Source organism: Acipenser ruthenus, chromosome 21 (assembly GCF_902713425.1).
Source record: "Acipenser ruthenus chromosome 21, fAciRut3.2 maternal haplotype, whole genome shotgun sequence".
Classification (NCBI taxonomy): Eukaryota; Metazoa; Chordata; class Actinopteri; order Acipenseriformes; family Acipenseridae; genus Acipenser; species Acipenser ruthenus.
In genome coordinates, this window is record NC_081209.1 from 3731512 (window position 1) to 3744182 (window position 12671).

The following is a 12671-nucleotide window of genomic DNA, read 5'->3' on the forward strand; positions in this document are numbered from 1 at the left end:
GACACCGTGAGATTTCTGTGCAGCTAGCTATCTCCTCCCCTTCCCTTTGCAATCTGATATTGGTAGTTCCGCCTCAACTGCAGGAAGCAGTTTCATTTTCATTTCTGTTTGCTAAGAAAAATGGCAACAGCAAGCGATCTTCTCACAGAGGAGTTTACCTGCACTGTGTGTCTGGAACTATTGAATGATCCAGTCACTGTTGCGTGTGGGCACAGCTTCTGTAGAGAGTGTTTAGAGAGCTACTGGGGTCAGACTGACCATACAGAATGCTGCTGCCCCCAGTGCAGAGAAACCTTTACACCAAGGCCTGTTCTGCGCAGAAACACCTTGCTGGCTGGTGTTTTGGAGAAGGTAAAGACAACCCAGGTGTTTAAGATTCCTGTTGCTGGTCCTGTTTATGCTGGTCCTGGAGATGTTTCTTGTGATTCCTGCACTCGGCTAAAGTTCAAGGCTGAAAAATTCTGTTTGGTGTGCCTGGCCAATTTCTGTGAAATACATCTGAAGCCTCACCGGGATGGTGAAGCTTTTAAAAGACACAGCTTGGTTGACCCTGTCCAGAATCCTGGAGAAAGATTTTGTCCACATCACGAAAGCCTTCTGAAATTGTTCTGTAGAACCGATCAGACATGCATTTGCTGGTTGTGTACAGACCAGGAACACCGGAGCCATGATACTGTCTTGGCAGAACGTGCATGGGCTGAGAAAAAGGTAAGGATTTAAATGTCTTATTGTTATACAGATCACAAGAATTGTAGAAGGAAACATTGCAAAGCAGGTATTCTTTGTTGTTTAATTCATTTTAGCAATATTTTTCTTTCAGCAATTTTTTGATCCAGTAACCAGACGAAAGCAGAATGTTTAAATGAATGGCAATAATAATGGGGCATTGGCAGATATTTGGGTATGATCTTATGCAATGAAAAAATCAAACGCTGCAGTGTCTTGTGACAGGAAGCTGGTCATTGAAATATTGTGAATCTTATTGTGTTGCTCTGCTTCACAGATCCAGCTGGGGGAGACACAGACAGAAATACAAGAGAGGATGTGGGTGCGACGAAAGGAGCTGAAAGAGCTAAAACAAGCTGTGAAGTTACTCAAAGTGAGAACCCTTAGGGCACGTCAAGCTAGGATTTTATGTAGACTGACCAAACAATATATTGAACTGGTGCATCAGCATGCAACTGTAAAACATTAATGAAAAGGGCTTAAAATAAAAATCCTAAATGTGTTTTTCTAAACTCTCACTTGATGTCCCCTTTCAGAGCTCTGCACAAAGAGAATCACAGTTATGTGAGGAGCTTTTTATTAAGCTAATCTACTTCATTACGCAACTCCAGGACAAGGTTACAGCATTGATGGAAGAAAGTGAGCGGGCTGTGGTGAGTCAGGCTGAGAAACTCATCAAGCAACTGGAGCAAGAGCTTAATGAGCTAAGCAAGAGAAACGAAGATCTGGAACAGCTTGCAGAGACAGAGGATCCATTTCCTACAGGTAAGCATTCCACAGCAGGCTGTAATATTAATAAGGGTATGAGTTTCAGCAGTATTATCAACACCAACAAATCAATGTTTTTTAACTGCTCAAAAAGACATGCGAAAACAAACTACAATAATTTAAACAAATAGTAATTTATTGTTGAAGAGGGAACTATCGCATCCTTTCATCTGCTTTTACTATTGTAGAATTTCCAGTCCGTGTGTGCCCATCCCAAGGATGGATATTTACCAAATGTTACCCTTGATACACAAAACACCTTTGGGCTCGTTCAGAAGGCTGTGTCTGACCTTGAAGACTCTATTGAGAAAATCTGCAAGAAGAAAATAGTGAAGATATCTCAGACAGGTTGGTTAAAACAAGACTGTTCCTTAGACAGTACTGCCCCATTAACTGGAAGTTCCAGGGGAAAATTAAGCTTAACATTTTATAATGTTTAGAATGTTTTGTGTATGTATATTTCTCAAACTGGGCAACTTTAAATACTGTATATAGAGAAACCCAACCTCCCCCCACTGTATTTATCAATAATAATAATAATAAATAAAGCAAAAACAATAATTGTACAGTAATTAATGAGAGTAAGAAAAACAAGTAAGATTGTTTGCAGTTGGGTTTGCATCAATTCACATGTGTCTCTCTCTCTCTCTCTCTCTCTCTCTCTCTCTCTCTCTCTCTCTCTCTCTCTCTCTCTCTCTCTCTCTCTCTCTCTCTCTCTCTCTCTCTCTCTCTCAGTGAGCAAACTTGTGTTGTATAATCTCCAGGCTCAAGCACCTAGAAACAGATGGGAGTTTTTAAGACGTAAGGCTGTTGTTTCTAATTTTATTGAAAGAGTTTTGTCAAGGTTCTTGGAAGCATTCTAAATAGGATTTCTTTACAGCTGCCCTCAACTTAAAGAGCAGCATATTTATTTAAGTATATTAAACTACTAGAATGTTTTCTTTTTTTCAAATTAACATATCAATACGTAAAAGCTGCAGGTATCCTTGAGGTGTATCTTAAGCTCCTTGAAGTCTTGGAGCGCTAACCTTCCATTTTCTTTACGTCAGATTCCTGCCCGCTCACACTGGACCCCAAAACTGTGCATAGAGAGCTCTGGCTGTCTCAAGGGAACAGAAAGGTTATGTGGAGGGAGAAAAAAACTCAGATATCTCCAGATTGCCCAGAGAGATTTGATGGGTTTGCCCAAGTGCTGTGCACTGAGGGTCTGTTTGGGACTTGCTATTACTGGGAGATCGAATGGAGTGGGAACAGTATTGGAATTGGAGTCGCTTATAAAGGGATCGACAGGAAGGGAGGTGCGGATTCCTGTTCCCTTGGGAGAAATGACAAGTCCTGGAGTTTGCTGTGCTTTGGTTCCAGTTACTCAGCCTGGCACAATAACAAAAAAACTGCATTCACTGCCTCCGGTTCCAATAAGATTGGAGTGTACCTGGACTGTCCTGCTGGCAGTGTGTCGTTTTATAGCGTCTCTGACACTGACACAATGACCCTCCTGCACAGGTTCGAATCCACTTTCACTGAGCACCTCTATCCTGGATTTCTGCTTCCATGCTTTAATTCCAGTTTAAGAATCTGTCAGATATAATAGAAGTCTTTGTTGCCATAGTAATCATTTATTACACATTTCTACATTTTTTTTAAAAGCTGATAAAGAAATAGTACTCTAGTCTGCCTTTTTTATCATCTTAATATCGGGCAATTGGTATAACTAAATAATGTTAAGTAAGTAATTATTTTTATCATCCCCTGTTCTCTTTATTTTTATGGAAGTGAAAATCAGGGACAACTTGGATTCTTCAGTCATTTATTGAACATGAAAACCAGAAAATGAACAGCTTTCATAATACTGGACATAGCATTGATTTCTGAAATAAAGAAAAGTGACAGAAAAGTCAAGAGATATAGTGTAACCAACTGGTATGGTGTGTGGACTGGGAGCTAGGTACAGGAGAACCTGGATTCAAATCACCTGTGTTACAATGTGACCTTGGGGTGAGTCTCTGGACCCCACGAGCCTCGGATCCACCTGGAAGGAACAGGCGGACCCCTCTTGAGATGAGATGCATGTCTGTAAAGCTATACAGTGGACTGAGAGATGCTACTCCCATCAAACCTGACATTTTTAGCTATCCACTTGTCGACAATTGTTCTAATTGAATAAAAAACAAAATATCCATAGCAAATCAGAAAATAAGCAAAATTGTTCTTTACAGCAAAAATTATAAGTTTCTTAGATGCTACATTTTTAGGTTTTATAGAGCAAATGTTATTACAGAAAATAGGCATTAAGCTGAGGCTCACTTGTTCTGAGGTTGTGTGGTAAGTGCTGGTACTGTACATTTTGTATTTGGAGCTGTTTAGCCTGCATGCTGAAGAAAATAATCTGACAGCATTAGAATGAGTTATACTTAGTAACTTGTAACACTGCTGACAAGTACAGTAACATTTACTATATATATATATATATATATATATATATATATATATATATATAAATAAAAATAAAAATGAAACAACAACAATATTTGTAAAACCTTGAGTGCCCAGAGAAACCCCTGCTGTTCACATAGAAACGATACAGTGAGAACATACTGGGGTTAGTATGTTCCAGTGGTGGAGTTCAGTCATGTTTCAGAGCCTGGCTTTCCAAAGTCTATGTCCTTAATAATGATTAAAGACAGTTTTGAATAAAGTAGAAAATATCAACAGACTCAGTAAACAGTGTAGTAACCACTTATTAAATGCAACTTATTTTTTTAAATCTTTTGTCTCACATTATCCTCCTTCCTATATTCTTAATACCAGTATCTATGTGCTCATAAATCTACAAATTCCCAACAGTAAACTATCTATAATTGCTAAAAACAGCAATTAAAAATCAGACTTGTTTAAATAGTTTTTTTTTTTTTTTTACTGAAAAACAAGCCAGGTTTTATTTTCATGAAATGACGTGAACCGTTGATGATGTTCTAATTAAAATAAATATTGCTCCACATTTACTTTGATTACTTATTTCCACCAAACTTTTTTTTGAAAGCCAAAAATTAATTGTTAATATAACTGTTGATCTAAATAAATTAAATAACCCAGTTTCAGGGCACATTCTTCTAATTGACTTTCTCATAAGGCACTACTGTACGTGCACCCTTGTTCAATCTGGGTCTACACCTAGGTCACCAAGCGGCACACGGTATGCAGCTGAAATAGCAGGCAACCCTGCTCAACTCTCTGCACCAGCTAGCACAACTGGGCAAAGATAACTGCCTTAAAATCCTCCTCTACATAACTAGCGGCACTCCTAAAGCTGTTCTTCCACTGTCCAGTAGCTTTCAGACTAGAGAGGAGTAGACTGTACTCGCATGTGCCTTATGGCTCACATGTTTCAAAGGCTACTGGCAGCAGATGAGTTCATTTATATCAATATAATCTGAAACTGTTATCACTGCCTCCACAGCAGAAGTTCATCCAAATAAATAATGTGATAGGAATTGAAATGCATTTTTCTGATTGGTAATGTTCGTATGGGCAGCGCTACCAGTTAAGTAACTCCCTTATGTGGGCCCAGAGTTTGGTTATCCACAGATTGACCCCCAGCTCTGTGAGATACTGGATCTCTGGGGTCAGCATTTTCCGGCAGAGTTTTCTGTGCTTCTTGTCAATGTTCTTCTTGAGGTTGTAACCCAGGATGGACTTCTCGCCAATGGGCTGCCAGGGCTGCATGGCCGACTCCTGGATCCTCCCTGCCTCCACAGGCTGCCCCCCCTCGATACAGACCGCTGCCATCTCAGCGTTCCTCCGCTGCAGCTCCTCGACATCCCGGGCCATGCGCTCCCGCCCGTACGCTTCCACTTTCCTCCAGAAGGTGGCATTGAAATGGCGGTAGAGCTTCCAGTCGATCATGTTCCAGTCGGTGGCCTGGCTACGTAGCTCAGGAGTCAGCCTGGACACCACTGGGTCCTTACGGGCGTTGAGCTTGAAGTAGAGCACGTCCTCCATCTCCCAGCAGAGGACCTCCTTGAGCAGGATCAGGGACTCGTCGATGTGCTCCAGCAGCATGATCAGGGGGAAGCGCTTCTCCATCGCCTGGATGCTCTCCTCCACCCGAGGGTCATCCGGATTGAGGTTGTTGTCATACCCGAAATCGAAGAAGAGCAGGTTCTTGAGGTAGAAGGAGTTGAAGCCCTCGGGGTCATAGTAATGCCACGGGTCACGCAGGAACTCCGTGATCTTATCCTCGGCTGAGATCTTCCAGGTCAAGGGGACCACGCTTCCAAAGTAGTGGAAGGAAGACTCGAAGAGGTCGGCCGGGTGTCGGAGGATTGAGAAGTAGACGGTGTCGGACGGCAGAAGCTTGCGGATCTCTGGCTCGTTGAATCGCATGTGGTTACAGATGATGTTGAAGCACATCCCTGGCCGGTAGTCTTTGACCTGGGTGCGCTGGAAGAGCGAGGGGTAGAAGAAGTCGTTTCGGCTCTCGGGGAACGCAAACTTGAGCCGATGCTTCTCTCCGAATCGGAAGAGGATGTTCAGGATGGTGCTGCTAGCCGTCTTGTGGGTCTTCATGAACATGACGTCTACCTTCGGCGTGCAGGCCCCGCCCTGGGAGGAACTGGAGGCAGGAAGGCTGCGAGCGCGAGCCGGACGGTAGGCGCAGGAGTAAGGGACTGGAACCCTGGTGAAGAGAAAATGCATTTCATTGCAATGGGAGACCTTGCTCTGAATCTTATGTTACAACTTCATTTCAGCAAGCCAGCCTCTTTCACTGTCAGAATATATATTTTTCTGAACAGTGGTTCAGGATGTAACATACTAGCTATAGCATGCAGGTTGAGTGCTAGCCAGAGAATGTAACCCATCATTATCCCCTTAAGATGTCAATCTTGGGCAGGTGTAGCCTGGAGATTTAGCTTTCACTGACCTGGAGGGCATGAGCTAAGCAGTGTATTTCTAACAGAGAAGTACGATCTTCACTGTGCGCTACACACTGCCTGAATGTGAGCTTAGGATGCTAAGAGATGGGTTAACTGCCAGTGAAACACTTACTCTTGCATGTTTAACCGAACAGCAGGTGTCACGTAGGAGTAGAGAAGGATCATACAGCTGGTTAGCAGGGTGCCCAGGATCAGCCCTTTGCAGATTGATTTCCATTGCTTCCCCTGCTTCATCAACATGGTCCCTGGGGTACCTGTGGCAGAAAGAGAAAGGTGAGGATCTATATACTGTCGGCCCGTCTTCACTCATGCAAATGAATCCTTTACATAATAAGCCCAGGGATGACAGCTGTAGTTCTTTTCACCATCGGATCTGCTCTTGTCAAAGCCCACTTTCTTGTCACAGCCTCCCCACCACAGCTATATTTATCAGGTAACACAAAGATTAGATGTTCTTGCTATTCTACATTCTTCTTATTAATAAACAGTAAACTAGGGTTAAAAGTACAGCCCTTGAAAGGACTTTCTCTGGAGGCCAATTACTCTACAAAGGACAGGGTCTCACTCATTATGTTACTTCCTGTGTGCAACCTCCAGTCTTCCCCTCCAAGGATTAACGTCACTCTCCATTGGGGGCATGCTTCAATTAACTGGATCTTAAAGACCGAAAAGTGTGGCTGAGTCCCTTGCCTGAGCCTACCAATTAGCCCTCCAGGATAACAATTAAATGAGTTTGCTGCTCAAACCCAGTGTGCTTATGTTCTGTAAAGTGAACCTGTTGTTTTATTGTACACTATCCTAGTACAGGAGTGTTGTGCACATGAATTGATGTTGTATGATATAGATGAAATGTCACAGGTGCAGGGTTTAATACAGTCATCGTCTTGGTAGTTTAAGAACCACATCCTCTACAGGACACAACAGTCCTGTGTGCGTGGCTCTGGCAAGCCTATAACACTGCATTCCAGATTCCAGACACATCGTGATTTACCAGAGCAGTCCGAATCTGGCTCCACGTTTATTATTGATATACACAAATAGTCACTTGTACAGTTCCATCTATGAAAAGATTTCAGAGAGAGGAAGCTTTCATTGCTGGACAATCCGGCCATTTATTCAGAAGAACACAGCTTAAAGAAAGAAATGTTAAATCTGTATGAACTAATCGTTAACCACTTCAGTGCTGGTGCAGAACGCCCGAATGCTGTTTCATCTCACATCTTCAAACTGGGCTCATATATGTCTGACTTATACAGTAGGGTCCATGCAAACACACTGTGAGAAGCCAGACACACTTTCATTGAGTTTTAAGAATGTCAGAATTGAGTACAGCAGTAAGCATGAATGAAGATGACTTGTAACCTTTTACACCTCTACCTGCATTAAAAAAAGTGATATATGTACATCTGGACCTAAAAACTATGTCCAGTATTGTGAAGAAGCTCTTTTCTTCATAGTTCAATCAACACTTGCTGAGGGTGCAGTGAAATACAGCCCACATAGTCGCTGTGCATAGAGTTGCACTGCAGTCCTGGGACAGCCTCTTTGTTTCAGTGTAATACAGAAGTGGTTTGCTGGTCTGGCTATTCAATGAATTATACATTCCTGTAGAAACTGATACACGAGAAGGTAAATGAGTCGGCCTGGCTGCAGGTAACCAGAGAGCAGGATGACCGAGGCACTGAGGCACTTATGTGGCTTCCACTGCATTGAGCAGCAGTCTCCTTTCTCCAGTAAGAGCTGTTTGAACAAGGGGGTAACTTGAATAAATCTCAGTGACTAAAAGAAAAACTGGAAAAGCAAGAAAACTGTGTTCAAATCTACAAGAACATCATTAGAATTTAAACTCCAAAAGCAAAACAGATGCTTGTATGTTAAAGGATGTTAAAACATCTTACCCAATTTTGATAATAACCACTCTTTTGGGATTTCTGAGTGTCTGTTGCGAAGCCCAAACCAGAGCAAAAACAACCGCTGGTAATCAGATAGCAAGCGGATTGTGAGTTCAGAGTCCAGACCCCAGCTTTGTTTAATTTCCGCTCTATTATTCACTCTTAATGTAATCTGATCCGCACACACATACTGCTTTTGCAATTCCTTAAAAGTTTGTGTGTTTCTCTGAAAGCTTCTAACTCTTCAATACATGCCTTGGTATGTTAGGCAAACTTGCTTTGTGCCGAAGCACGCCTATTCAGAAGGGTGTCATGAGCAGGTATTGTAAATTATAATATGCAATAAATAAATAAACAAACTTGGACTGGATCATACCCAGCTGCAATCCTAAATGGCTAGGATGCTAGAAGCTGATGAAATTAGTTTGAGGAAGACTGGTGAAAATTCATGTGCGCCTTGTAGAGTGAGTATAAGCATCTCTCATTGCAAATTCCAACGCTCTGCAGTGAATGTCGTTTTCCACAACAGCAGCACAAAGCAACAGGGTAACTAACCCGCGATGCCATTTATGGGACCAAACGTTCAATTCAAAGCCCGTTTTAATAGAACATCTTGACCTCGTTTTTGAAATACAAAGGCCAAAGAATGTCTTTGGGAACGGGTGCATGTGCGAAGCTGTTTGTTTTTCTTGTAAAGTGAGAACACCCTGGCAGTCACAGGTCTAGCTCGTTTTCATTGATTCAGGGTATTAATGCCCTCAAGTGAATAAAACCTGTACAAGCAAGCCAGTGTGCCTGCTTTCCCCCAGGCTCTTCTTTCCATTCGTACATTCAGGAGCACAGGAGTATGAAAAATCTATGGCAAATGACCTGTTAGCTGATCTCCAGCATTAGAGTTAGGTATTAACCGTGGCTGAAGCACACTGCACATGTAACTGTGGACTGCAACCTCCCGCAAGGTCAAACCTTACCATTTTAATTCATTCAAAACTAGACCTGTACCAGATATCTTGTTGACTTTCCAGTTTGCTTACGTTCCCTAAATGTGGTTTCAGCTGCGGACACACTGACTGATTCCTTTATTCTGTCCACTGCAGCCCAGTAAACAAAAAAAGTAAACAACGGGGAAAAAGGTGATACCATTTTTGCTATACCATTGAAAGAAAACAGAGCGCGGATATTTTCAGCGTTAGGCAGCAATACTGCGACATTCACAAAACGCTAAGGACCGCCGCTAACGATTGCTTTTTGATGTCCATTTCGACCCATCAAGTTTGCAGTTCAAGATATCTTTTGTAAAAGGTTAATTAGTTTGTTCTTGTTTTTCAAAGCACTGTTTAACGTAAGATCATTTTTCCAAACACTATACTATAACCAGTGAAGCTCAGCATGCACAGAAATTTACATTTTCACTTGTCTCCGACTATTTTCTTTAGTTTAATCAGAAATATATATATATATATATATATATATATATATATATATATATATATATATATATATATATATATATATATATATATATATATATATATATATATATCGTTTTTAAAATACGCTTAACAAAAAATACAGTTGCTTTGCTATTTTGCTGTTGTTTTCTAAGGACCTACAATATTCAGACCTTATTAAAACGTATCCCCGTTTTCTACAAATGTACTCAATTGAGGGGCTCCTATATATGCAGATGCGTTCATTTACTCGTCACTTGTTAGTCCCTTACTTGAAATATGAACACCCTATAAATTACTTACAATCGCTTTTTGGTGGTATGGTGGATCCAGTACGTTTAACTTTTTTCACTCTACACCAAGAGTAACGTTTGATTCAAAACCATCTATCATACCTCTTCAACGCAAACCCTGCTTGCTACCCTGTCGCATACAGCTGCATTTTTTCAGTGGCATTACCTTGGAACATGTTTGACACAGTTGATAGAGTTTTTGTCTGGATATACACCCCATTCACACAGCCTCCTACAGATACTGTACACATAAACATACCCATCTTACTCAAAACATGTACTATCTACAAACAATCCAGTCCACTATCAATAAATGCTTCGTCACAGACGCATCTACCTAGAGACGTACATTCTCTCTGACACTGTCAGTACATTAACAAGCAAGCGCTGCAGCTAGTATCAACTTCCACGAGGAAACAACTAGATGGAGTTACCTTGACATGCACAAATCCTTTACTGTACAAAAATACAGATCCGGTATTTTGCCCTTCTTTCTCCTTCGTCTTCCTTTTCGGTCTTTCAGAAGAGCTTCTCGGCAGGTCTCTCTGAAGAGTGTCTTCTATCCATGTGCGCTGTGCTCCGTGTCTGTGCTCGCCCGGTTCAGTCTCGGAGTGTAAGGGGACTCTCCTCCTGCAGCAGGTGCTTCTCTGCTGCTCTTATTCCTGCCTCCCTCCTGGCTGCACCGCTAACCTCTGCTCTCAGACCTGCTAGGGAGGCTTGTGACGTCATGTGGAGCCAGGGGACTCTTGTCATGAGCAGTGGCTCTGTGTGTGGAGGGTGGTGACGGGCTGGCTCAAACTGCTCCCACAGATGAGGCTATTCAAGCAGGGACAGGGGAGGGGGTATGCAGTGAGTTATAGCATAGACAGTAGGATTCATTTCACTAGAAACGAAAAGGGAAAAAATAAGATCCATCAGTAGTTTTCTCTTGTCCTCAAGCAGATCCCCTGGCGATTCTGCAGCCCAGCTAAAGCTTGAATGGAGTGCACTCTTCCAGCACAAAGGAGTTTTGCAAAAAGACAACCCCACTATATAACTAATTAAACAGCTTCAGTGTCTAAATGGGGGAAGTTATATAAGCATGATATACCCGTGGTGGGATTGGTTAACTGGTCTGCTGTGTTGAGTTAGGAATTTGTTTCCTAGATTCCACTGGTTATTTGTCTTAGAATTCTTCAGAGGTCTACATTGCTGAAACAGTTAAATACCCACCTTGTCTTCTAATAAATGAACAGAATCACTGTTAAAAAGGAGCCATGCTTTTCAGGAACCATGCCCAGCACAAATAAACTAAACCCTCCTGGCTCAAACACCCCGTGGCAGGGCAGAAGCCCTGCACATGTAGATAAATGTATAATTTGTAGATATTATGTGTAAATATCATTTGAAAAAGTGTGTGTTAGATATGGCAGGGCTGAAAGTTAAGATTCCAGCCCTGGTTGTTTTGGGTGTGTTTGTGGTGGTGGGTGGCAGGGATAGGGTTAATTCCTATCCCTGCCAAATACATGTGCAGAATGTGGCCAGGTGTTGATTGAATTATTAATTGGCAATCAACCCTGGCCACATGGTATTTAAGAGAGGCAGGAGGTCCATTGTGGGAGGAACTGTCTGGGAGAGGGGTGACCACATGGAAGGTATGTTTGGTGGGTGTTGCGGGTCTTCTTTGGTTTCATAAGTCAGTGAAGGTGTTGCTCAGCCTGACACTTTGTTTTATTTGTATTTTTGTAGAAACCTTTTGTTTGGCCCTGTGCCTATTTGTTTTGTGTTTTTTGTTTTATTTTTGTTTAGTAAGCATGTGTCCTGGCACTTAAAACCTGCAGTTCCTGTCTCTGAATCTCTATCCACCCAGTCATCCTGTCGCACACCCTTTTACAGAAAATCCATTGGCAGTCAAATGAAGGTTGTAGGGGTAAACATAACCTTAGATACTGGTTGATCCATCAACAACAAAAAAGGATTTGATTAAAGTTAATCACGTTGAATGCAAACATAAGGACAATAACATGTAAATGTGTTCAGTTACTGTAAAAAACACAAGAGCCCAGTAAACACATTTAGATGTGGACTAAAGTCTGCAGGACATTTGCACCAGTTTGGATGCACCATAAACAAAGTCATAAATACATTCGCACTGACGGAGAACTTAAATGTATTTTGAATTGCCACGGACCACGGTTAGCATTGTACTAGACTGTAGTTCTCAGGGTTCGAGAGGAAACGGATTTTCGTATGAGGGCGAGTAAATGCCAAACAGATCAAGACTGGTCTCAAGCAGAAACCACAACTCTTGTGTTTGGTAGGTGACCATTAATGAAAAAGATACTCCCTGGGAAGCTTTTGGACAAGTCTGATTAAAGCATTAAGGTCATTTCAAGTGTAGTGTTCAACTTACAAGTTTTCCTTAATTTAATTTATTTAATTAAATTTTTTTAGCAAACGCCCTTATCCAGAGTGACTTACAATTGTTACAAGATATCACATTATACATATATCACATTATTTTTACATACAATTACCCATTTATACAGCTGAGTTTTTTACTGGAGCAATCTAGGTAAAGTACCTTGCTCAAGGGTACAACAGCAGTGTCTCCCACTGGGGATTGAA

The 12671-nt window shown here is 41.7% G+C and overlaps 1 protein-coding gene and 1 pseudogene across 1 annotated transcript; one reads left to right on the forward strand and one right to left on the reverse strand.

Annotated features, from left to right (window-relative positions):
* Positions 1-78: 78 nt before the first annotated feature.
* Positions 79-4409, forward strand: LOC131699174 (tripartite motif-containing protein 16-like; annotated as a pseudogene).
* LOC117428440 (galactosylceramide sulfotransferase-like) lies at positions 3285-11008 on the reverse strand. Its single transcript, XM_034047445.3, has 3 exons — positions 10499-11008; positions 6541-6682; positions 3285-6169 (listed from the first exon to the last, which is right to left on the reverse strand). Exons 2-3 carry the CDS (start codon positions 6666-6668, stop codon positions 5029-5031), a joined length of 1269 nt encoding a protein of 422 aa, XP_033903336.2. The 5' UTR covers positions 6669-6682; positions 10499-11008; the 3' UTR covers positions 3285-5028.
* Between the last annotated feature and the right edge of the window lie 1663 nt (positions 11009-12671).

What these genes read in the sequence shown, in the direction of transcription:
- LOC117428440 (XM_034047445.3), bottom strand. Translation starts at nt 6,668, where the DNA reads ATGTTGATGAAGCAGGGGAAGCAATGGAAATCAATCTGCAAAGGGCTG. An exon ending in GTTCGGTTAAACATGCAAGA is followed by an intron (nt 6,170 to 6,540) that starts GTAAGTGTTTCA and finishes TCTCTTCACCAG; the next exon opens with GGTTCCAGTCCCTTACTCCT.